This window comes from Bos javanicus, chromosome 4, assembly GCF_032452875.1.
Source record: "Bos javanicus breed banteng chromosome 4, ARS-OSU_banteng_1.0, whole genome shotgun sequence".
In the NCBI taxonomy this organism is placed as follows: Eukaryota; Metazoa; Chordata; class Mammalia; order Artiodactyla; family Bovidae; genus Bos; species Bos javanicus.
The window spans coordinates 32,870,342-32,897,569 of NC_083871.1; the positions used below are offsets into that span (position 1 = coordinate 32,870,342).

Genomic DNA, 27,228 nt, shown 5'->3' on the forward strand with positions numbered 1-27,228 from the left:
TAGAGTCACAAGTTTATTCCATTTTTTCTAAAATAGGTATGCAATTCTATAGAAAAATGCAAAATCACTTTTATTGTTAATATTTACATTTGGTTCTGTAAACAAAACTGGCAAACCCCCATTCCCCAAACTAAGAATTTTTATACATATTTATAAAAATGTCAAGAATATGATCTACATTGCTTCTGAAAGGCATTTATTTTAAACCTAAAAGCCAGTAAATGTAGAAGTTGAAGGGGAAGAGAAAAACATTGTTAACAGATTTGAATTTTCCTCTTCCAAAATATCTAAAACATCACATATATTATTCTTTTCAGTATAGCTTGTGAAACCCAAAAATTCTGATTTCTCTTCACTAGTCTGAAATAAATCCAGTAGAGATTTTACTGGTGAGCTACAAACTCTGTTTTCTTGTGTAGTAAGAAATTCAGTTCTTTTTTTATCTAACTCTACATTTGGTTCCAGGTTTTCTTTTTTATTTCTTCCTAATGGTATTTTCACTTTCCGACAGATTTTACCAGAAGGCAAACTATCCGTACTCTTGATGTCACACGTGTTGGGTTCCTCAGGAGGGCTTTCGGATGGAATTTCTGCCCAAATTGTCAGGTGCTCCTGTGAACTGTTTATTGCTAACAGGTCACAATCACGATGAAATACCGAATAAAGGTTCTTTTCTTTCAGATGCTTTGCTGGAAAAAGCACAGTATCTAACTTTTGTTTCCATTGAGATGCGCTATCATCTGTATTGAAATTAGAAACTTGTATAGATGTCTGTGGCCTACATGGACAGTGATCTACCTTTACTTCTAAGTCACTTTCATTTAAAATTAATTTGTGTTCAGAAACATCAAGAATGTATTCTTGTTTACTTTTACATGGAGGCAGAGGTGTAAAATTTTGTTTTACGTTATTTTCAGCTGGATTTAACATGGAACATTTATGAGATGTTTTATCATCAAGTTCTCTCAGTTCACTAGAACGGCGGAGGGTATGTTCTGAAGAAGACACAAACTTTTGTTCAGGTTCCCGAACAGGTTCTTTATATAGGAAACCCTGCTCCATCATATGTACATTTTCCCTGGAGTCTTTCTGAGAATTATGCAGCAATTTCAGCTCTTTAGTTCCAGACCTTTTCACAACATTTGCAATAATAGGAGAAAGGGATCCAACACTGTATTTTATTCTTCAAAGGAAAAAAAAAAAGAAAAAAATTAAAATAATTGCTATCAAAACTCTTTGAGTATCTTTTAAACCTGTTTATGAAATTTAATTAAGAAAACATTACAAAAATATAGAACTCTTAACCTTTAGCCAAATTTGCTTTAGATGTTTTTGAAGTAATGAAACTTTATAGATATAGCTGAAAACTCTAGTGTGCCACTCCTTATCCACATTCTTCCACTTTCTACCACAGGCAAGCAGTATCTTGAACTTGGTATTTAAAACTGCTTTGACCATATAAACCAAGGAAAGATGATGGTGAAGGGATTTGGGTCTGCTCCTAATTTTTTTATTATCTTAAAAATTTTCTTCCATGTTTTGATTTATTTTATTAAATTAGTAGTCCTTAAGTTTCATACACATATTTGACCTGAAACTCTCTTCTTCATAGAGCCTCTTAATATTCTTGAGATGCTATTTTGTATTGTGTATGTGTGCTCAATATCCTACTCTTTGTGACCCCATGGACTGTAGCCTGCCAGGCTCCTCTGTTTATAGGATTTCCTAGGCAAGAATACTGGAGTGGGTTGCCATTTCCTCCTCCAGGGAATCTTCCCAATCCAGGGCTTGAACCCATGTCTCCTGCATTGGCAGGTAGATTCTTTACCACTGAGCCATGTAGTTACAACAGCTCACTAATTATGTTTTGTTATACATGTCATAGATAACAAAGAAAAATACAGAAGTCCAACTGCCCCTTCAAAACCAGAAGGGTTCCTTTTCTACTTATTTTGATACTTTCACTTAAGACTCCTCTTGAACAAATGGAGGATATAAAATATAAAAACACTAGTCCAACACCACTCTCTCCTTTGAAAGTCCAGAGATGTTTAGGTGACTTGCCTATAGAGATAAAAATTGTGCAGGTAATAAGATAACTGATTGTGGAATAACCAGTTGATGTATAAGTACTAGTGTAGAATTTTGCTGCAGAATGTTTTTAGGAAATTCCACATTCTTACCATAGCCTATATACGTTTTAATAGTTGAAGATATGCTTCCTCCCCAAATATTCTATTAAATCAATCATGAGCAGTCATTCTGAATGTTGCAGAAATACGATGTTTAGTAGTCTTTATGCATTTATGATTGGTCTAGAAACAGATATAAGGAGTAAACAACCTACTGCATTATTACCAATTCTAGGGTATATCCACATGAAAGCATTTAAAAAAATTTTAGATTTATTGGTATAAACTTAATGAGGCTTAGTTTGTCAATGTACAGTTACTGTATATTGAACAGCACTGTATTCATTTAATATTTATTAAAGGTACTGACACAACTTTTATCAGCAAGCAGAGCAGAAATATCTAGTAAAAGTATAAAGAAGACTTAACAGAAGTAGAAGAATTTCTTAAAACTCCTTAAGAATAACAAAAAGTTCTATTTTTTGAGTCCAAGGAGATGGTCTAGATGAGGGGCCAAATCTATATAGTGTGCCACCTATTTTTTAAATAAAGTTTTACTGGAACATAGCCATACTCATTTACTTTACTGTCTGTGGCTGCTTTCATTGTACAGAGGCAAAGCTGAGTAGCTGCAATAGACATCTTGTGGTTCACAAAGCGTAAAACAATTCTCTGTATTTTTTGCCAACTCCTCTTTTTGACTATACTGTTAAGAAGAGAGCCTTAAAAGTAATCTAAGGTAAGCACTTTTGGTGGTGGAAGTAATCAGTTCTTAACCATATTTATATCCTGAAATTATAATCCTTCTAAGAACAGAAAACTTTGGATTTATTTTTAGTTTAATAGTCTGATAGTCTTAAAACTTAGGTTGATAAATTACCTTTTCTTTTTAGGCATGTCCCTTTCGTACTCCACAAAGTCAAAAACTAACTTAGATATAATGTCATCAACAACTTGATAGTGATTACTCTGTGCAAAGTTTCTGTGTTGCTCACTCAGAAGATGCTAAAACAAAAAAGTATATAATAATTATATTTTAAAAGCAATAGATACTTTTTTGTTCAGGTTTTCTAATATTTTCTTGCACTTAAAATTAAGTTTCTAATAACTACTCCAAAGAAATATCCTTTATCAGAACTTAAAATAAGTAGAATAAAAGTTATCTCTCAGAAACCACTAAAACTACTTTGGTTTTCAGTCTTCCATTTTCCAATGAGAAGAATCAAGTACTAATGAATTTGTGGTTTTAAGGGAACTGAAAATGAGGGAGTTACATCAGAAAATGAAATAAAGCTGAAGAAAAACAGAAACACTGAGCATTTAGAGTATGCTATGAGCATTTAGAGTATGCTAATATTTTTGGAAAGACTTCTCTTTACTACATTATTTTATCCTTATATAATTACCACCAAGTAGTAAGTTAGGTAAAGCTTATAAAATATTAAAATACATGAAATGTTATTTAACATATAAGAACCCAAAATAAGAATCTAGAAGATAAATTAAAAAGAAAAAAAGTACAACTAATGCTGGGAATAAAAACAACATTTTTGAGATAAGCAAATAATCTCAATTACCCAGTACTTATGACAGAGAGTACCGAGACGGCCTTCTTCATTTTAAGGGTGGTCAAGAACAAAGTCAACAAGTTCAGTGTATTGAGATAAAACGTAGATGAAATATTTTTGAGAAAGTTCAGCTTTTGATTAAAAATAATTTAAAACTATTTTCCTCCTTTATTAGATAAACTGAACACAAAAATGTGACACAAACTTCTGTTATAAAACAATTTATAAATTCAATTTAGAGTCTGAAGACAGAGGTATAGTTTATGAATCAGATATTTCAAGTACTTTTTCTCAACGTTCCCACTATCTTCTACCAAAACCAAGTACCAAAACAGACCTAACTATTATTTTAAAAATTAACATTCAAACAATAACAGCTAATATTTAACAAGCACAGTGCCAGGTATTGTCTAAAGTCACAGAGGCAGGAAGCCAGGATTCAAACCTGGGCTAGCCTGGATCCAAAGCTCTTTTGCTTTTTTTTTTTTATCAGTTTACAAATGTAATTGTTCCCATCTTCTCTTCAGACCACATACATTTTCATCTATTTCTCTTTCTGCTATTGCAAAAAAAAGTCTCCACTTTCTTCTCATCCTCCCATTAGTAGATCTCTTGCCCATTTGTAAATTGCTAAGGACTGAAATACTGCACTTCACAGCCATGGCCCTTCATCTCCTCTGTCTCTCCCAACATCCAATCAATTAGCAAGCCTCCTTGGCCTTAAATCACATCCACAGTCTCACCATGTCTGACCACTTCTGCTACCATTGTTTAGTCCACCAATATCTGTTCTTTGATCCCATCAGTTTACTTTACCATTTCTGCATTGCTTATTTCAACATTCACAAGTCTGTCCCCTCAAAGTCACACAGGTCTCTACTCAGATATCACCTTATCAATTAGGAATTCCTTGTCTAATCTAAACAGCAAGATCTTCTATTCCTGCTTTCTCATAGCACTGATGTAATGTTCTCTATATATGCCTCACTATTCTTTTATCCTACGGTTACCTCTTTCTCCTCCCCTTCCACAGAATGTATCTTCACGAGGGTCAGGAATTGGTCTCTTTTGTATGATGCTTTTCACTCAGAGCAGTGATTGGTACACAGTAACTGCTCAATAAATATTTGTTGACTGGATAAAAATGACTTTTCAATATATATTTCCCCAGTTGGGGTTCTTAAAATATAAGATAATTCTATCAAAAAGAAGTATATGCTACTTCATAATTACGAAGCTACCAACCACAATCAAAAGAATAAGCTAAAATTTATACAGCAGATATTATTCATAGTTCTGGAAACATCAACCCCCTGAATACAAAATCATATTTACAATGTCAAGATCTTCATATTTCTGCAAGCAACATTCACAATATCCCTTTTTTTTCTTCTCTTTTAACTGGAATTGAACTGGAATTCCACCACATTTATCACCATCTGTTTGGATCCTGATAGAAATACATGGTAAAAGATTAACTACTGAACACAGGGAATACTTAAAAAAAAAATTTACAGTCCTAGACTTTAAACAACATCTGCTATAATCTGCAGAGATTTATATAAACAAATACTTCTAACCATTTTTCTTTTTAAGAAAATAAGCAAAATGAGAATTTAATGATTATTCAGGAGAATTATCTCATCACTGAAGAGAAACAATGTATTTTAATAATTTTTAAGTATTTTTTAGCTTCTCCTCTCAAACCCCAATCTAAAGTGTCTAAATGTGACACAATGAAAAAAATTCAGACTTTAAATCTAGCAAAGGGGCATGAAAAATATCCAAAGGAGAAACCTTAATAGTGATCACTCACACATACACCCCCCCCCACAGCATTAAATGAATTATTTAAAGTATTTATTAAAAAGATTAAAAACTGCTTGAAGGTAAAACCAACCTTAGTTTAACTTGAGTTTGCTTTTGGGTGCTAGATGGCTTCTCTACATCAAATGGGCTGGAGGGCTTCTGAATAGAATAGTTTATAAAAGGCATATTGGTCAGCTGAAGATAAAATGGCCTATAAAGCCTAAAAGAGTAAAAAAACAAACACATGAGAATCTTTATGATGAAAGAAAACATGCTTTAAGTCTTATATTTTAAAATCATATAATTCCTCTGAAGTCTGAAACAATAGAAATCAGTTAAAACTTACTATCTTTCAGTTCAGTTCAGTTCAGTTGCTCAGTCGTGTCCGACTCTTTGCCACCCTTTGAATTGCAGCACGCCAGGCCTCCCTGTCCATCACCAACTCCTGGAGTTCACTCAAACTCATGTCCATCGAGTCGGTGATGCCATCTAGCTATCTCATCCTCTGTCATCCCCTTCTCCTCCTGTCCCCAATCCCTCCCAGCATCAGTCTTTTCCAATGTGTCAACTCTTCGCATGAGGTGGCCAAAGTACTGGAGTTTCAGTTTTAGCATCATTCCTTCCAAATAACACCCAGGACTGATCTCCTCTAGAATGGACTGGTTGGATCTCCTTGCAGTCCAAGGGACTCTCAAGAGTCTTCTCCAACACTACAGTTCGAAAGCATCAATTCTTCAGTGCTCAGCTTTCTTCACAGTCCAACTCTCACATCCATACATGACTACTGGAAAAACCATAGCCTTGACTAGATGGACCTTTGTTGGCAAAGTAATGTCTCTGGCTTTTGAATATGCTATCTAGGTTGGTCATAACTTTCCTTCCAAGGAGTAAGCGTCTTTTAATTTCATGGCTGCAATCACCACCTGCAATGATTTTGGAGCCCAGAAAAATAAAGTCTGACACTGTTTCCACTGTTTCCCCATCTATTTGCCATGAAGTGATGGGACCAGATGCTATGATCTTAGCTTTCTGAATGTTGAGCTTTAAGCCAACTTTTTCACTCTCCTCTTTGACTTTCATCAAGAGGCTTTTTAGTTCCTCTTCACTTTCTGCCATAAGGGTGGTGTCATCTGCATATCTGAGGTTATTGATATTTCTCCTGGCAATCTTGATTCCAAATATTTACTATTTTTAAGAACACAATTCAGTTGTATTAAGTATATTCACAATGTTTTCAGATTCTTAACACCTGTTCATATCTAAAGCTTTCATCTTTCAAAACTGAAACTTTGTATCCATATACAACAAAATAAGTAACTCTTCATTTTCCCTTGTATTAAATATATCCACAATGTTTTTAGATTCTTAACACCTGTTCATATCTATAGCTTTCTTCATCTTTCAAAACTGAAACTTTGAATCCACATATAAAATAAGTAACTCTTTATTCTCCCTTCTCCACCAGACCTTGACAAGCACCATTCTATTTTACTTTGTTTCTATGAATCTGACTACACTAGGTATCTCATTAGATAGAATCATGCAGTAATTTCCTCTTATTTCATTAAGCACAATGTCTTCAGAGTTTATCCATATTGTGGTATGTATCAAAATTTCATTCCTTTTTAAAGTTGAATAATATTCCATTGGGGGCTTCCCTGGTGGCTCAGATGGTAAAGAATCTGCCTGCAATGTGGGAGACCTGGGTTTGATCTCTGGGTTGGAAGATCCCCTGGAAAAGGGAATGGCAACCCACTCCAGTATTCTTGCCTGGAGATTTCCATGGACAGAGGAACCTGGTGGGCTACAGTCCATGGGGTTGCAGAGAATCAGACATGACGAGCAAGGCTAAGCATAGCAATATTCCATTGTATATATATATACCATATTATCCATTCATCTGTTGATGAACAAATTTTGGTTGCTTCTGCCTCTTGGCTATTGTGAATAGTGTAGCGCTGCATGCATGTGCAAGTACTTCTTCAAAACTGTGTGTTTCTTTTGGATATATATACTCGGAAGTGGAATTCATGGATCATACAGTTCAGAATTTTTGAGAAATCTCTATATGGTTTTCCTTAGTGGTTACACTATTTTATAATCCTACCAGTAGTGCACAAGAGTTCCAGTATCTCCACATCTTCACCAACACTCATTTTTTCTTTTCAAAACAGTAGCCATCCTAATAGTTGTGAGGTATTAGATTTCTTTGGAGAAGGAAATGGCAACCCACTCCAGTATTGTTGCCTGGAAAATCCCATGGACCGAGGAGCCTGGCGGTCTACAGCCTATGGAGTCGCAAAGAGTCGGACACGACTAAGCAACTTCACCGATTTCTTACTGTGGTTTTGATTTGCATTTCTCTAATGATTAGTAATGTTGAACATCTTTTCATATGCCTGTTGGTAATTTGTATATCTCTGAATCAATGTATGAACTTTGCCCCTTTTTCAACTGGGTCATTTGACTTTCTGTTGTTCTTTATAGTAACATCTTATTAGATACATTATTTGCAACTTTCTTCTCCCTTTCCATAGGTTGCCTTCTCATTGTGTTGGGTTCTTTGGGCACAGAAATTTGTAATTTTGATGTAGTAAAATTTAGTTCTTTTTGCTTCTGCTTTTAGTGTCATATCCAAGAAATCAGCACCAATTCCAATGTCATAAAGCTTACTCATGGTTTTTTACCCAAAAGCTTTATAGTTTTAGGTCTCTGATTCATTTTGAGTTAATGTTATATATTGCATAAAGTAAGAGTTCAACTTCATTCTTCTCTGCATGTTGCTATCTAGTATTCTCAATTTCATTTATTAAAAAGACTGTCCTTGCCCTACTGAATGCTCTCGGCACCCTAGTCCACAATCATGTGATCATATAAAGATTTGCTTTGGGGCTCTTTCTTCTATTTCATTGGTTCATACATCTGTCTATATGTCAGTACTGAACTGTTTTGATTACTACAGCTTTGTAGTAAGTTTGACATCAGGAAGTATAGACCTCCAACTCTGTTCTTCATTTTCAAAATTACTTTGGGTGTTCAGGGTCCCTTGAGATTCCATATGAACTTTAGGATGGATTTTTCTCTTTCTATAACAACAGTCATTGGGATTTTGATAGGGACCGCACTGAATCTGTAGATCACTTTGGGTAGTACTGACATCTTAAAAATAAGTCTTCCAATCCATGAACATGGACTGTCTTTCTACTTATTGATGCTTCTCTAGGCCTAATTTTAAATTGTACTTTTCTGTCACAGCAGAACATTTAATAAAAAGTGTTCAACGCATCTTTATCACCTCAGTGAGTACCTAAGAGAATTAATCACATGTGTCTAAATGAGTAGTAGAATGTTAAGAGAAATATAATTCTCCCATGCCAAATTAATTTACTTATGTCTGTAGTCTTCATTAAGATTATGTTACAGAGGTTCAGAATGAGTTTAAGAAAACTATCAACTTAGATGTTATAGTCAGATTTTACATTTCCAAGTAGTAACTAATAATTTCTTTTTCAAAAATGTAAATGCAATCTTTAAGTAAATCTTTAACTAAATTGTATGGTATTACATTCAGCCAGAGAAGGGTTATTTGAAGTACTGAAAAATGAGTTGGTCTCATGGTTGCTCTAAACTATATTTTTAAGTAATTATTATCTAAAACCTACTGAAACTAAATTCAGTCCTCAAACACAAAGTAATTAATGCTTTTTAAAAAATTTTAAATTGAAGGATAATTGCTTTACAGAATTTTGTGGTTTTCTGTCATACATCAACAAGAATCAGCCATAGGTACACCCATGTCCCCTCCCTTCTGGACCTCCTTCCCAGCCCCACCCTTCAGCCTGTCTCAGAGGCCCGTTTGAGTTCCCTGAGTCATACAGCAAATTCCCATTGGCTATCTATTTTACATATGGTACTGTAAATTCCTGTTACTCTCTCCATAGATCTCCCTTTCTCCCTCCTCTCCTCCTACCGTGTCCATAGGTCTGTTCTCTATGTCTGCTCCATTGCTGCCCTAATGCTCCTTTTTGAAACTGTGCCACATGCATATTAGTATCATGTAAATCTAACATAAAGGGACCTAAGAGTATTAGTGGAAATAGCTTAATTAGATTTTCTCCTTTAATCAAATATTTTCTCCTTTTAAATCATACAGATTGAATTCAAGATACTTACTGGCTCATATCTTCCACCTTTACAAAAGGCTTTTTGAGTCTACCTGCTTGGGAATATATAAAGTATGATATTAGGTACTTACAAATCCAGAATTTTTAAAAATTTTTTAACAAAACTTCTTGGGCTAAAATAATCCAACTATGTATCCATTACCCATTTCATTTCAGTTTGAAATTTTCAGCTTCAGGTAAGGTATCTTATAATTATAAATCCATTTCCAAAATAACAAACTCTCTGTCTATATTCTGAAATTCTTAAACTGAATCAATCCCTCAAAGGATCTATAAGTAGAATTCAGGAGAATTTTGAGCTAAAAACAGGAAAATTTGAATTTCATGTTCACTAGTCTCTAACCGAAATTCAACATTTCCTCCAATTCTGCACATAACTAAGGGACACAGTAGTATTAGCAGTGCTTCTAATTTTGATACCAGTTGAACATTTCCATATCATATTAGTTACTACAAATATTTCAAAGCATCATTTACACTCATCATTTAAAAACCGAATTACAGTAGCAATTATAATCTCTGGTAGAACTTTTTAATGTGTAATAAAAACAAGTATGTAACTATTGTACACTGAAAAATATTCTGATAACTGAATTTCAATATCATTTATTTTCTTAGTAATATGATGAATTAAAAATGTATAAAAAATTATTCCAACAAAAGCCCGCAGGCTTCACCAGACAGCCATAGGGTAAAAGGCTACCAACCCACTGAATAAGTCATTTAAAGGGTTGGTTACATGATTTTTCAGTAGACTTTTTATGTTTGTTCTATTTTCTAGCAAAACATGCACACTTAAGAAAATCAAAATACCTACTTTTTGTTTTCTGAGTGCCAACACCTACTCTCTTCCCCTGGAGAGGTGGGGGGAAATATAGATATATAGTGAAAACACTGGGCTTGAAAAGGGAAAACAGGTACTACAACTGTTCAATATCCTTAAAATTAAAAAACCATATAGAAAAAGAACTATATAAAGGAAGGCTGATTACTGTAGTTTCATGGGGGGAAAAAAATGAGAAAAAGCTGCTTTTTAAAATCAGTTCAACCAAAGAAATGAAAGGAAACAAAGATGATTCAAGAATTAAAGATCTTAACCACTGGTATGGAACTTAGTAACCCAAGCTTACTTTTACAGTACACCCAACACATACCTTGCATTTTAGCTATAATTGGTTTTTATCTTCACAGAAAGAAATCAACCAATAATGAAAAAGCATGGTTAAAAGAATAATCTAAAAATAGTCATGTTAATTATTTTTATGTCCTTATTCAGCAAAACCTTTGTGATAAACTCATCAAAGAATTATTAAAAAATTTATTAGCCTGTTAATTCTAGTCAAGATGGAATATATTCTATATGGTCACTCCCCATATGAAGTGATGAGAATAAAAACTGGACAAAATTCAATGAACTACTACTTGAGGACTAAAAGTAAACAAAAGTAGGTGTACTGCAGAAGGAAGTCAAAATTATCTTTAAGGGTAAGGGGATGGGGGATATATTTTCTATTCTCCTACTCTCTCTTCTCTTGCAATGCTTCTTGAAGAATGGACCTCTAGTCCTGAGATTGGCAGCAATAGCAGAGTCAGTGGCTGTAACTCCTATACAAACCTCATCTTTTTGGCTACAAAGAGCCAGGAAAGAGTACAAATGGAATCCCTGTATTATTTCCTCTTTCTTTTTTCCCTCAGTTTTGACATGAGAGTGGACCCCAGTTAAGACACTGCAGCTGTAAAGGTGCCACAGGCAGCCAAACTTGGAAGCAACCAAGATGTCTTTCAGAAAGTAAATGGGTAAATTGTGGCACATCCAGACGGTGGAATATTCAGCAACAAAAGGAAATGAGCTATCAAGTAACAAAACAATATGGAGGAACTTTAAATGCCTATTAGTAAGTGAAGAAGCCAATCTGAAAAGGCTAAAGACTGTATGATTTCCAACTCTACTGCATTTTGGAAAAGGTAGAACTATGAGAGTAAAATGATCAGTCTTGCAAGGAAATATCGTTAATTGGCTATCACAGGATCCTTCCAAAATAGCTATCCAACCAGGTTCCTCTTCTATTAGTTATTTCTCAGTCATGTTCCAAACTCTTAAAAATAAAATCTAACTCTACGTAGTGTTCAAAGACCTATCTTAACCTACTAACCTTTCTAGCTTCATTTATCACTTTCACACTCAAAGATCAGGTTGTATTATACTACAGAAAATTTTCCAAACATGCCATCTTACATATGGCTTCATGTCTTTATATACATTCTTCTATAAAATTTATTTACCATTTAGATTCATTCAACAATTGAGTGAAAAAAAACCAGACCACAAAAGAATGTTGTGAGATATGACAACTATGAGAAAGCAAAGGGATGAGAGAAGTTCCAGATGAAAATAAGTTCAAGGAGGAAGTGAACAGTAGCTGAGAGAACCAATATGACTGGTTTTTAAAAAGTGCACACCTGAAATGCCAAATTGGTCAGTAGTACAGGTTGAAAAGTGAATGGGAAGTGTAAAAGTGGAAATGTCAAATGCCTGGATGATATAAAGATTAAATAGTAGGTAGGGATGTGAGGTCAAGGAAGTTTTTATTGTATTTATTGTTTTAAAGGACAGAAGAGGTTTGTTTTAAAGGATCATGAAGGCAAGATTCTATACAGAGGCTTTGTCAAGGAAGCTAGTCAAGAGAGAAGAAACGGAAGATGTAGAGCATTAGGTCTAACAGACGTTAATGCCCAACACACTTGTTTAACAAATATTTTGAGGTTAGGCCAGATAGTCATACTATATGACAGAAATTAGAGAACTTGATAAGTAAGCCTCCTTATTTGTGTTCCTGAAAGGAGTGTATTATACACATTAGGAGCTTCTCATGCAATATGTCAGTCATGGTGTTTTCTTTCAGAATGAACAAAAATATCTGTTCTTTTGGCTCCAGTAGCCATCAAAGAGGAAATGGCAACCCACTCCAGTGTTTTTGCCTGGAGAATCCCAGGGACGGGGAAGCCTGGTGGGCTGCCGTCTATGGGGTCACAGAGTCGGACACGACTGAATCGACTTAGCGGTAGCAGCCATCAAAGAAGAAAATAAAACTATGCCAACCATCCCTGAAACAACTTTCACCGTATGAGTAAATCCTAAAGTGATAGGCAATAATTTATTCAGATAACAGAATATGTATACAGTATACATGATTACCCCTTGTATATTCTGGCAGTAATATTTTCCACTTGGCAAAAAAGTTTATAGATACATAACTAAAAACCAAGCTTAATCATTTTCTCTAATTAGTTTAAAAATTAAGGAAAATAACATACCACATCTCTTGCAGAAGTGCTTGACTTCTTGAGTAAATACAATTCCTTTTTCCTTTGTTCAATGTAATATCTAATGTCTTTTTTAAAAGAAAGAAGGGTTTAAGATTAGCATTTTTGCCTTTGCAGTTAAACACTGCTACTTTCTTAAAATTGTACTAAGTTTAGATGAAAGAATTAATGTTACAGGTATGTCTTACTATTAAAACTCTCACTATCTAAAATTAGGAAGCAAGAGACAGATAGACACTTAGAGCAAATACTGTCAAAAACAGTAATAAAATCCTTACCATCAATATGAAGAATTTTTACTCCCCATGATAAGGCATTAGATAATATACTGTTTGAAGGAATAAAGTCCTGTTAAAAAAAAAAAGTTTGACAGATTTTCTAGGAAATTACTATTTTAAATGAGCTAAATTAAAAATATTATTGAAGTTTAATATCACTTATGGTTATTCAGAACAGACCCTACACAATTACAATAACCATGAGGACAGCAGTTTTTCCTTCTGGAATTTCTAAAACCATTCCTAATTAATACACTCTGATATTCTTGACAATGTACCCTGTAGCCTTACAGTTAATAGTTTCAAGAAATTATTTTGTTTTAAATCACAGAATGCCACAAGCTTCAGAAGTGTCCAGTAATACTTTAAAAGGCCACAAGATGGAGGTGTTACTTCATGAAAAGCATAAAACAAGACACATGCTGATATTTAGGCTTTTTCTATTAAAAATGAGGAAAAGATTTCAGGAACATCTCTATTTTATATTTCAGTTTCTAGTAACAGAATAAACACTGTGAATTTTAAAAAAATTCCTACTTACATGGTCCTTGATAGCTTTTTCAACTAATAATTTTCCTCTGCTCAAACACACCTATAGAAAGACCAAAGACCAACCAAACTATAGTTATACATAGTGCCTTACTGGAAAAAATTTTAAAAAGACAAAATGAGCAAAAGTAGATAAAATTTAAAAATGAATTTTAATATAAACATGAGCTTTAAAATACATACATTTTATTTACACAAGTCTTAATTACCATCAGCGTAATAAATATATGGTAAAAACTGATCCCCTTACAGTCTTTGTTTGCAATTAGATTTCTGATGAAAAAGTTTGTTTCTTCTTTTTTAAGTAGAGCAACTGAACTCAGCTGAATGAGATCCAAGGTCAGTTCTGTAGTAAATGTTATTCAACGTGAAAAATAAAATAGACTGATTTGAAATTCCGTCTGTAATTAAACGTAAGTTTACATTTTTAATTTCTTGTTTAACTGAAGACCTAATGATATGAGTAGACTGGATATATTGGTTTTTACACAGCTTCAGTTTTAAATAAGACATTAGGAAAATTAGTTGAAATGCTATCAGCAGCAACTAATTTGGAACTAGTCACGGTTGTACAACCTTGTTCCTCAAAAAAAGCAGGAACTGAAAGAATGTATGAGGCTTCCTAGGTCTCTCCTTCTTTGACTTTTTTCTTCTATATATTTGTCTCTTTTTTCCCAAGTGATTTCTCTTGTGTAACTCATTTCTCTTACCTGTTCTTCCCTGCCTCCAGGTGTCCCTGCTTCCCAAATGGCTACATGAGGTAAATGGGGACGATATTTAAAATTACTTAATTAATTTCAATTTAAAAATGAGATAAACAGTATTTTTCCCTCTTCTGCTTTTCCTAACCAATTAAATCAATTTAATTTACCCTTCACTGTATCTTACAACTTACTGACAACTGAGTGGTAGTGATGTGACTGAAGGCAGGAGGAGAAGGGGACAACAGAGGATGAGATGGTTGGATGACATCACCGACTGGATGGACATGAGTTTGAGTAAACTCCAGGAGTTGGTGATGGGCAGAGAAGCCTGGCGTGCTGCAGTCCATGGGGTCACAAAGAAGTCAGACACGACTGAGCGACTGAACTGAAGTGATGTCAGTAAATCTAGACCAGGGGCTGGCAAACTTTTTCTTTAAAGGGCCAGACAGTACATGTTCATATGACTCTGCAGGCCATATAGTCTCTGTTGCAACTATCCCACTCTACTTTTATAGCAGTAAAGCAATCAGTCAATACCTATATGAATGGGTATGTCTGTATTCCAATAAAACTTTTATTTATGAACAATGAAATTTGAATTTCATATAACTGCCAATTGTCACAAAGTATTCTTTTTGAATGTCCCCTCAACCATTTGAAAATGTACATGCCTAGCTTGCACGCTATAAAAAAATCGGCAGCAGGCTGGATTTGGCCCCTGGGCTACTGTTTGTTTACCATGCTCTGAAACAAACAAAAGGCGTCTATTCCTTCTTTAAAAAATGACCTGCTGTCATCTTTTAGTTGTAAATTACTCTAAACATAAGTCATCACTAAATGCAAGGGTGTATTTTAGGAATCAGAGTATGATTGTGCTCAGTCAACCAGTCATGTCCAATTCTGTGCCACCCCATGTATTGTATGTAGCCTGCCAGGCTCCTCTGTCCATGGAATTTTCCAGGCAAGAATATTGGAGTAGGTTGCCATTTCCTCCTCTAGGGGATCTTCCCAACCCAGGGTGTGAACCTGTGTTTCCTGCATTGGCTGGCAGATTCTTTACCATTGCACCACCTGGGAAGCCCCCTGGAGTAGGACTATATAAGTATTATTAGGAGAAAAAAATCACCATTCTATATACAACAGCAGCCTTATGGACAACTAGAAAGCCACATTTAATGTAGATACACTTAATGTAGATATTATTCTACCTAGGTGAACTCTGCTGTCAGCCCACTCTTAATTATAACATCCTATAGACTTTCAGGGGCTTCCCTCATAGCTCAATTGGTAAAGAATCCGCCTGCAATGCTGTAGACCCTGGTTCGATTCCTGGGTCGGGAAGGTCTGCTGGAGAAGGGATAGGCTACCCACTCCAGTATTCTGGCCTGGAGAATTCCATGGACTGTAGAGTCCATGGGGTGGCAATGAGTCGGACACAACTGAGCAACTTTCACTCACTCATGCATAGCCTTTCAGAGTCTCAAAGCATATTTAAGAGACTTACTGTATCTGGAGACTTAAATGAACTTCCATCATGGCTGGGATGAGGTGATGTGGTTTCCACAGTATTCGCAGATTCTGGACTTGGTATAGGAGAGATTCGTCCCAAGGTTTGTGCAAATTTAGCTTCCTTTTTATTTGAAATAAGATAACTGATATCTTTGCTGAGAAATTCTTCAACTCGCTAAAGGAAAAAAAAAATATTTTTAAGGAACTCATATAAACCATTAACTGTTTCATATGCTAGGCACAATAGGAAATGTCAATCTGAAACATATTCAATATTTTCTAAATTTCTATGCTGTATTATTCTGAGCCTTGAGTCCTGAGAAAGTACAAGGGGAGTTCTAACAACCCAAGAACAGCATGTAGTTTATATATAATAATTAGTTTAATCCACATAACCCATGGTACTGGAGAAGAAAATAGAAGAGAAGTGAAGGCACCTACCTGAGGTTACGCCAGTCATAAAGGAACTTGAATAAAGGTATTTTTTTCTTAACCTTAAAAAAATTTTTTTTAATTGACGTATAGCTGATATACAATGTTGTGTGAACACAGGTATTCTGATTCACGTTGATGCTCTAAAGCAGAACTGTCCAGTAGAATGCATTGTAATGATGGAAATGTTCTTTATCACCATTGTTCAATATGGTAGCCATTGCCACATGGAGTACTTGAAATGTAATGTGATTGAGCAAATTAATTTTAACCTGGTTAATTTTAGTTACCTTAAATTTCAGTAGCCAATTGGCTAATGGCTACAGTAATGGACAGCACAATTCAAACTCATAAAGTTATAATATCTTTCCATAAGAGAAACTATTAAAAGATAGGAAACCTTTACCCTTAAGAGTGTATGACTATTTTGAAGAGAATTTCCCTAGTCTGAAAACCACTGCCTGAATTAATAAACACATATACCAAAGTCAATGCTGAAAATCACTCCCATTCAAAGGTAGGAAAATTAACTATTTGCATAAATGAAGCTAAAAATATTTTAAACAGCTGTATCTAATTTCTACAGCATCTCACAACATAAATGAGGATAATAAAAGTGAAACAAACTATGTAATAATGACTTAATTTCATCTAAGCATTACATAGAATTTGTCGCTAAGACCAGCAGCTGCCTTGGTTAAATACAAATCACTATGTCTTTTTCTGAATAACATTTTCATCACCAGTAAATAAAGTACATTTATATATGCCAAGGATTACAAACTCAAATGCCTACAAGGGTCATCAAGAATGCAAATGAACAATTACATATCAAATACTCTTAAAAAAAATTTTTTTCATAAATATGTGGGCCCTCACACTAACAGAAGTCCCAGTTTTTCAAGAGAAGCCCAATCTCCCACGTTTTAAAAAAAACCCAAAAAAACTGTGATAAAATATCTAACAATATTTTCCTTTTAGACCATTTTTGAGTGTACAATAGAGTGACATTGAGTACATTCACAATGTTTTAATAACCATCCCATTATCAATTAAGATCATGGCATCTGGTCCCATCACCTCATGGCCAATGGATGGGGAAACAATGGAAAAAGTGACAGACTATTTTTTGGGGGTCCAAAATCACTGCAGATGGTGACTGCAGCCATGAAATTAAAAGACGCTTGCTCCTTGGAAGAAAAGCTATGACCAACCTAGACAGCATATTAAAAAGCAGAAACATTACTTGGCCAACAAAGGTCCGTTCAGTCATTGCTATGGTTTTTCTAGTAGTCATGTATGGATTTGAGAGTTGGACTGTGAAGAAAGCTGAGCACCGAAGACTTGATGCTTTTGAACTGTGGTGCTGGAGAAGAGAGTCCCTTGGACTGCAAGGAGATCCAACTAGTCCATCCTAAAGGAAATTAGTCCTGAATATTCATTGGAAGAACTGATGCTGAAGCTTTGGCCACCTAATGGGAAGAACTGACTCATTGGAAAAGACCCTGATGCTGGGAAAGACTGAAGGCGGGAGAAGGGGATGACAGAGGATGAGATGGTTGGATGGCATTACTGACTTGATGGACCTGAGTTTGAGTAAACTCTGGGAGTTGGTGATGAACAGCAAAGGAGTCGGTCACAACTGAGCAACTGAACTGAACTATTGATTTCTAGAACTTGATCATCATTGTAAGCTGAAACTGTACCCACTGAACAGTAACTCCCCATTACCCCTCCCACCAGCCTTTTTATCTCTTTTAATCTCTACTTCCTATTTCTGTGAATCTGACAATTCTGTCATTGGTTAGTCACTAAGTTGTGTCCAACTCATTTATGACCCCATGGACTGTAATCAGCCAGACTTCTCTGTCCATGGGATTTCCCAGGCAAGAATACTGGAGTGGGTTGCCATTTCCTTCTCCAAGGGATCTCCCCCACACAGAGATCAAACCCATATCTCCTGCACTGCAGATGGATTCACTGCTGAGCCATCAAGGAAGTCTCTTGACAATTCTAGGTAGTTCATATAAGTAGAATCCTGTAGTTATCTTTTTGGGTCTGATTTATTTCATGTAACAGTGTTTTCAAGGTTTGCCCATGATGTAGCATGGAACAGAATTCCATACCTTCTCAGTGTTGAATAATATTCCAACCACAACGGTGTGATCACTCACCTAGAGCCAGACATCTTGGAATGCAAAGTCAAGTGGGCCTTAGGAAGCATCACTACCAACAAAGCTAGTGGAGGTGATGGAAATCCAGTTGAGCTATTTCAAATCCTAAAAGATGATGCTGTGAAAGTGCTGCACTCAATATGCCAGCACATTTGGAAAACTCAGCAGTGGCCACAGGACTGGAAAAGGTCAGTTTTCATTCTAATCCCAAAAAAAGGCAATGCCAAAGAATGTTCAAACGACTGCACAACTGCACTCATATCACATGCTAGCAAATAACGCTCAAAATTCTCCAAGCTAGCCTTTAACAGTACGTGAACAGAAAACTTCCGTATGTTCAAGTTGGATTTAGAAAAGGGAGAGGAACCAGAGATCTAATTGCCAACATCCTTTGGATTATCAAAAAAGCAAGAGAGTTTCAGAAAAACATCTATTTCTGCTTTATTGACTATGCCAAAGCCTTTGACTGTCTGGGTCACAACAAACTGTGGAAAATTCTTCAAGAGATGGGACTACCATATCACCTAAACTGTCTCCTGAAAAATCTGTATGCAGGTCAAGAAGCAACAGTTACAACTGGACATGAAACAACAGACTGATTCCAAATTGGGAAAGTAGTACGTCAAGGATGTATATTGTCACCCTGCTTATTTAACTTATATACAGAGTACATCATGAGAAATGCTATACTGGATGAAGCACAAGCTGGAATCAAGATTGCTGGGAGAAGTATCAATAACCTCAGACATGCAGATGACACCACTCTTAAGGCTAAAAGCAAAGAACTAAAGAGCCTCTTGTTGAAAGTGAAAGAGTAGAGTGAAAAAGTTGGCTTAAAACCCAACATTCAGAAAACTAACATCATGGCATCTGGTCCCATCACTTCATGGCCAATAGATGGGGAAACAACAGAAACAGTGACAGACTTTACTTTTTTGGTCTCCAAAATCACTGCAGATGGTGACTGTAGCCAGGAAATGAAAAGACACTTGCTCCTTGGAATAAAAGCTATGACCTAGACAGCATATTAAAAAGAAGAGACATTACTTTGCCAACAAAGGTCCGTCTAATTAAAGCTATGGTTTTTCCAGTAGTCGTGTATGGATGTGTGGGACTAGAAAGAAAGCTGAGCACCGAAGAATTGATGCTTTTGAACTGTGGTGTTGGAGAAGACTCTTGAGAGTCCCTTGGACTGCAAGGAGATCCAACAAGTCCATCCTAAAGGACATCAGTCCTGAATATTCATTGGAAGGACTGATGCTGAAGCTGAACATCCAATATTTTGGCCATCTGATGCGAAGAGCTGACCCATTTGAAAAGACCCTGATGCTGGGAAAGATTGAAGGCAGGAGGAGAATGGGACGACAGAGGATGAGATGGTTGGATGGCATCACCGTCTCAATGGACATGAGTTTGAGTAAGCTCCAGGAGCTGGTGATGAACAGGGAAGCCTGGCATGCTGCAGTCCATGGGGTCGCAAAGAGTCCGACACAACTAAGCGACTGAACTGTATGTATAAACCACATTTACCCATTCATCTGCTTATTAATATCTGTTTTTTTCCCCCACCTTTTGGTTACTGTGAGTAATGCTGTTCTGGACATGGGTATATAAATTATCTCTTCAAGATGCTTTCAGTTCTTTTGGATATATACCCAGAAGTGGAATTGCTTGAACATAATAATTCCTTTATTATTTTGAGGAAACAACATGTTTTCCATAGTAGTTGCACCATTTTACAATCTGACAGTGCACAAGGGTCCCAGTTTCTCTACATCCTCCCTGACACCTATGTTGACAGTCGCTGTCCTAATGGATGTGAGGTGGTAACACACTGCTTCTTTGGACTGACATATAGTTAATTTACAATGTTGTGTTAGTGTGTGGTGTACAGCAAAGTGATTCAGTTACACATTCATATATATATTCTTTTTCATATTCTTTTCTATTATAGTATATTACAAAATACTGAATATAGTTCCTGTGCTATACAGTAGGAACTTGTTGTTTAATTTTAAGTTGGTTTTCTATGTCTGTCTTACTGGGGTCTTGATTTGCATTTCCCTTTATTTTTTTGGGCTCCAAAATCACTGCAGATGCTGACTGCAGCCATGAAATTAAAAGACACCTACTCCTTGGAAGGAAAGTCATGACCAACCTAGATAGCATATTTAAAAGCAGAGACATTACTTTGCCAACAAAGGTCCATCTAGTCAAGGCTATGGTTTTTCCAGTAGTCATGTATGGATGTGAGAGTTGGACTGTGAAGAAAGCTGAGCACCGAAGAATTGATGCTTTTGAAGTGTGGTGTTGGAGAAGACTCTTGAGAGTCCCTTGGACTTCAAGGAGATCCAACCAGTCCATTCTAAAGGAGATCAGTCCTGGGTGTTCTTTGGAAGGACTGATGTAAAACTGAAACTCCAGTACTTTGGCCACCTCATGTGAAGAGTTGACTCATTGGAAAAAACTCTGATGCTGGGAGGGATTGGGGGCAGGAGGAGAAGGGGACGACAGAGGATGAGATGGCTGGATGGCATCACTGACTGGATGGACATGGGTTTGGGTGGACTCCGGGAGTTGGTGATGGACAGGGAGGCCTGGCGTGCTGCGATTCATGGGGTTGCAAAGAGTAGGTCACAACTGAGCGACTGAACTGAACTGAATAGTGATGTGGCACATCTTTTCTTGTGCTTATTGGCCATTTATATATATCTTCTTTAGAGAAAGGTCTACTCAAGTCGTTGCCTCATTTTTGAACTGGGTTGATTTTTGTTGAGTTGTACTCTTTATAGTTTGGATATTAATCCATCAACAGATATTGCAAACAGAAAAAAGTTGCAAAATTTTTCTCTCTCATTATGTGGGCTGTCTTTTTTACTCTTGACAGTAGTCCTCTGATGCACAAAACCTCATTTTTATTAAGTCGAATTTATCTATTTTTTTTCATTTGTTGTCTGTGTTTTTGGTATGATAGTCAAGGAATCAATGCCAAATCTAATACCATTAAGATTTTCCCCAATACTTTCCTCTATGGGTTTTAGCTCTTACGTTTTAGATCTTGATCCATTTTTAATTAACTGCATCATATAATGTACAGTAAGGGTACAACTTTATTCTTCTGCATGTTGATATTCAGTTTTCCTAGCATTTGTTGAAAAGATTATCCTTTCCCCATTGAATGGTCTTGGCAACCTTGATGAAAATCAGGTGACTATGAGAGGATTTCTGGTTTCTCTCTTCTATTGTATTGGTTTGTATGTCTGTCATTATGCTGCTGCTGCTAAGTCACTTCAGTCGTGTTGGACTCGTTGCGACCCCATAGACAGCAGCCCACCAGGCTTCCCTGTCCCTGGGATTCTCCAGGCAAGAACACTGGAGTGGGTTGCCATTTCCTTCTCCAATGCATGAAAGTAAAAAGTGAAAGTGAAGTCGCTCAGTCGTGTCTGACTCATTATGCTAGTACCCACATTTCCTTTGGTTTTCCATTTCCTACACCTCTTGTAACTCTTTAGTAGTGAACAAAATATCTTTCATAGTCTGGTCCCAATGTAACATTGTTTCTTGCTATTTCCCCCATCTAAATCCCAAGATCAAGTCATACTCTATTATTAACAGCTGCTCAAACCACACATACATATATTTTATGTATGCTCTTTCTTCTATTTAGTTCGTTCATTCTACCTGGTATATTCCTACTAGGCTTTCAAGATTCAGCTCAAACTTTATCATTGCTATAAATTGTAAAAGGCAGAGTTAATAATTTCCATTTCTGTATTCTAATGGCAATTTCTACATAATTTCTGATAAAGCACTGACAGTGCTATACTGCAATTTATTTATTTAGGCGTCTGATGTTCCTATAGGCTGAGAATTCATAGAGGATTAGACTACATCTAATTTTTGCATCCCTGTCATCTTAAAAAGTGCTACCATATGGGAAACACTGGTGGAATAATTTCTGAATGAATTTCCATATGTTCAAATCATAATCAGTCTTCAAAGCTGAGTTCAAATTGTGTCCATATAATGGCCTCCAAGGTTCCTCAGTTGGAAATAATCTTTCCCTTTTAACATTGTTATATAACAATTGTAACAATGCCATCTCTACTTGATTAGAAATTGCAGGTGGACTAGGTATCAGATTCATTTTTGAATCTACCAAAAAAGTTAATACTGGGTCCTGTACCATTAACTTAGTTTTGTCAGTCTTTATTAGCTATTATTGAATCTAGGTCTTTAAAAGTGTAAACTCAAAATTTATTTTCTAATGACTCAAAGGTTACACTGAACATCAAAAACAAGTAACTTTATCCTCAAGTCCATGATATGGTAAGGTATCTGACCCTATATCTCTTTTCTTTCCCAACTCTCTTATTTTAGCCCACACTGTTTAGACATGGGCCTTTATATGGATGGTTTTGCAATAGCAGTCTTCCTTTCCACTATTAAAGATATTTTCCCATTATGTCAGACTTTCCTGATGTGCTCTCAGTGGTTTAATTTTCAGAAGTGTATTCTCCAAATAAAAAGTGTATTTAGATGTTTTCACTGACTCAATGGACATGGGTCTAAGCAAGCTCTGGGAGTTGGTGATGGACAGGGAAGCCTGGTGTGCTGCAGTCCACGGGGTTGCAAAGAATCGGACATGACTGAGCGACTGAACCAGATGTTTTCATTAAGATGAGAGAAAAAAATGCATAGACCATTTTAAAACAGACTAACACTGTTAATAGCCTGAGGCAGGATAAATTACAAATGGATAAAGGATTTAAGTAATTATAAAAATAGTAAGCATAATCCTTTCAAGGAATATCTATGGAACCATTTCTTAGAGTTGAATCTTAAAACTTAAGTGTATGGAGGTCAAAGTTCCTTTATAGTTCACATTTGAGATCTTAACAGTCTTTTTCAGTGATAGAAACAGTACTGTGCTAGGGACAGAAATCATGACATCAATGAATTATTGGAAAGGTAGTGTGTTGGGGAGATCAGAATTTGATTTAAAAGTTTTTAAGAGAAATTAAAGAATAATCAAATTCAGTGCAAAATCCACAGCTCTGGGGAAATACGCTCTTCATTTCATTGGCCTACTTCAAACCATTTTAGGATGAAAATTTGATAAAACCAACTCTCAACTATTATCTAATGTATAAGTTAACTCAAAATTTGGTTCTTGCAAGTGTCTCAGGAACTGCTATAGGGATGAGAGCTTCTGTACTGCTCTTTTAGCTAGAGCAGTGGCTTTATACATTGGTCTTCTTAACATGATTTTGTTTGAAGGGCTCCACTGCTAAAAACGCAAATCTTAAATTACTGATTTACATCAGTAGGGTTAATGAGTTTTTCCACTGTAGCCATGGATTCTAGAGGAACAGAATGGTGCAATACAATGTGAGTCTGGAAATTAGGCTGATTCTACCCTGAGCCAGTCACTTAACTTCTCTGAACACTTGAGTATTTACTTTTTAAAATGAAAGGATCCTTTATTCAAAGGTGCTAGGTTACAAAACATAACCTTTAGGAATGCAGTCATATGGTTATTCTGATAACATGCTACTACTATGACAAGTGTGTGACAATGTTTTAGTCTAAGAAAACAGCAAAACAGTAGAATAGTTTTTCAAAGACAGAATAAGTAAAATATCAGTAAATAGTTCCAAAAAACCTCTTACATGTTCAGCAAATTTTTATTCTCATTATGGCAGGATTTACTCATATTATTAAAAAATGCTGCTGCTGCTAAGTCACTTCAGTAATGTCCAGCTCTGTGCGACCCAATGGACGGCAGCCCACCAGGCTCCCCTGTCCCTGGGATTCTCAAGGCAAGAACACTGGAGTGGGTTGCCATTTCCTTCTCCAGTGCAGGAAAGTAAAAAGTGAAAGTGAAGTCGCTGAGTCGTGTCCGACTCCTAGTGACCCCATGGACTGCAGCCCACCAGGCTCCTCCGTCCATGGGATTTTCCAGGCAAGAGTACTGGAGTGGGGTGCCATTGCCTTCTCATATTAAAAAATGCTAACCAAGACAAACTCAAAGTACAGCAGGAAGAATCAGGAAATTAAATCTTAACCTTGGCAAAATTTATCCAGTATCGCCCTTAATCCTAAAAAAATATTGTAATTTATCCAAATTTTCTAATACTCAAATGTATAACGTAGGAAAGAAGCATATTTCCCATATTCATAAACCAAAAGTGGTACCTTAGTGACATTCATTCTTTTGAGTCTGTATCAGTCAAAAGAAACTTTAAATCTTTGTGGTTTAAACAGGTTTTCCTTGTTCTCTAAATACCATCTTATTTATATTTAGCTTCCTAATAATCACAATCAAAGAGCTCCTGCCATCTGAAGGACATCCCAACATTACAATGAAAAGGCAATTAGCAGTTCCTCCAGGACAAGGGTGTCTCATTTTTCACACTGTGAACTTTACACCAGATAGAAACCTGAAAGTTCTGTCAGGTTTCCGAAGTTACATGACTTTGCATTAATGATAAACAGATGATAAAAAATTTAAGCTTGGTAAACAGTGAAAGTGTTAGTTGCTCAGTTGTGTCCAATTCGTTGTGACCCTCGACTGTATAGCCCTCCAGGCTCCTCTGGCCATGGAATTCTCCAGGCAAGAATACTGAAGTAGGTAGCCATTCCCTTCTCCAAAGGATCTCCCCTACCCAGGTATTGAACTTGCGTCTCCTGCATTGCAGGCAGATTCTTTATCTTTTGAGTCATCAGGGAAGCCCCTGGTGCTATATGGTTATACCTTTTTTTTCCAAAAGAAAAATTTTAAATGATTATAAGTTAGAAAGTTTTTCTTTTTGGTCAAAGTGCATGGATTTGACTTACCCCTCCCAGATCCTTAATGTCCTTTTGCAGTTTTTCAGATGTGGTGACAGAAGGTAAGTCAATGTAAAATACTTTACCCCAGAGAGGTTTATATTTGGATTTTTCTGGTTTGTTATCAGTTTTCAGAGATTTCAAAGATGGTCGGTTTTTTTCATTTTTAACTTGGATTCCACCTGTTGTTTAAAAAATTAGAATTAGATCATGCTTTATGCAGACAGAAAATTTTTCAGTTCAGTTCAGTCGCTCAGTCGTGTCCGACTCTTTGCGACGCCATGAATTGCAGCATGCCAGGCCTCCCTGTCCATCACCTACTGTTTAAAAAATAATTTATGTAATAATCATATCACAGAGGGAAAAATATAATCCTACTAATTCAGCATTAACATTTTAATATATTTCCTCTGTAGTGTCACTTAGGATAATGGCAAAATAGTCTTTAAACAGATACTGTATGTCACAAAACGTTTATTGTTCATAGGAACTGATTTGCAGGAAATATTCATGCATTTAATCCTGTTTTATGCATTAAGGCATAGAACTATATAAAACCAATTTCAAAGTTTTCATAGGATGTAAACTCCATGGAGTATTTACTCAACAAATACTTACTGAGCTTCTGGCATTCTGTTGAACACTCAAAACTGGTACTGACCTAGTCCTCAAAGGTTCCTGACTGCTCAAGGTTAAGTTTCATGTAGAGTCAGTGTATATTAAAAAAACTTAACGGTCCACTTGAAGAACCAAATCACCATTTATTTCATTCTTTCTTTTGAAAACAGATCTAAGCTACAAACAGCTGCTTAAAAATTAAAGAACTCAAATCTGTTTATAGTAGGAGACCATGTATACATACTGTACATAAACACACACACACTATATATTAGGAAGAAACACTTGGAGGCCGGACTACTTAACAAGTGCCTGAAAATGAGAGTTTGCTTTTATTTCTGTTTATAATGTTGAAAACAGCAAAGGTGTGTTTGAAATAAAATACTTTGCTTCAACTTCATAAGACCAAAAATCCGCAATTTAATCAGGAAGCGAAAAGCCCCGAACACATCTGCTTTTAAACCGAGGCTCGATCTGCAGCCTCCAAGGGTCGCAGCATCTGTGGGAGCCCCGGCGGGCTCCCGGGTCCGCACACTGTCTTCTCGTTTTATAATCGACCATACGACGAGGAATTTGGGGCCGAGATCCCTCTGCTCCCTGAACCGTGCCTTCCTTCAGGCCACAGAGCAGGACGCACATGTCAGGCAGAAAAGCAGAGAGCCCCAGGGCGAGAACTCTTTAGAATCAACAATGGAACCAGGAGGGGAGGAAAGGATTAAAGGGACTGCAAACGGAGGAGGGGCTTCCTACCCTGAAAATGTCCTTTGCTGTGGATCCTCATGGCTCCGGAGTTCATGGCAGCCGCCCAACACCTACATGCTGGGTTGGGAGAGGGTGTTGCCCCGGGCCGCCGCGAAAACTCGGCTTCTTCGAGGTCCGTTGACCCGCCGGTCGCCTTTCCCCTTCCGCGGGCCACCACACCCACGCAGTAGAGATGCCGCGCCCGCTGGCTTGGTTTCCGGGGCCGAATCCGGCCCCAGAGCGCGGAGAAGGAAGAGGAAAAGCAAAAACGACTGGGCTGCGGCGGTTGAAGATTTGAAAACGCGTCACGCGGCCGCGGCGCCGATACGTGCGCCCCGCCCCCCTCACGTCGCGCGCCCCGCCTCGCGCTCGCCC

The 27,228-nt window shown here is 36.6% G+C and overlaps 1 protein-coding gene across 1 annotated transcript; it reads right to left on the reverse strand.

The window, feature by feature from the left end:
- On the reverse strand, positions 1-27,197 carry DBF4 (DBF4-CDC7 kinase regulatory subunit). Its single transcript, XM_061413718.1, has 12 exons — positions 26,863-27,197; positions 25,504-25,676; positions 16,053-16,232; positions 13,837-13,887; positions 13,296-13,365; positions 13,009-13,085; positions 10,511-10,547; positions 9,683-9,728; positions 5,601-5,729; positions 5,036-5,150; positions 3,013-3,137; positions 1-1,183 (listed from the first exon to the last, which is right to left on the reverse strand). Exons 1-12 carry the CDS (start codon positions 26,906-26,908, stop codon positions 208-210), a joined length of 2,025 nt encoding a protein of 674 aa, XP_061269702.1. The 5' UTR covers positions 26,909-27,197; the 3' UTR covers positions 1-207.
- Positions 27,198-27,228: the final 31 nt, after the last annotated feature.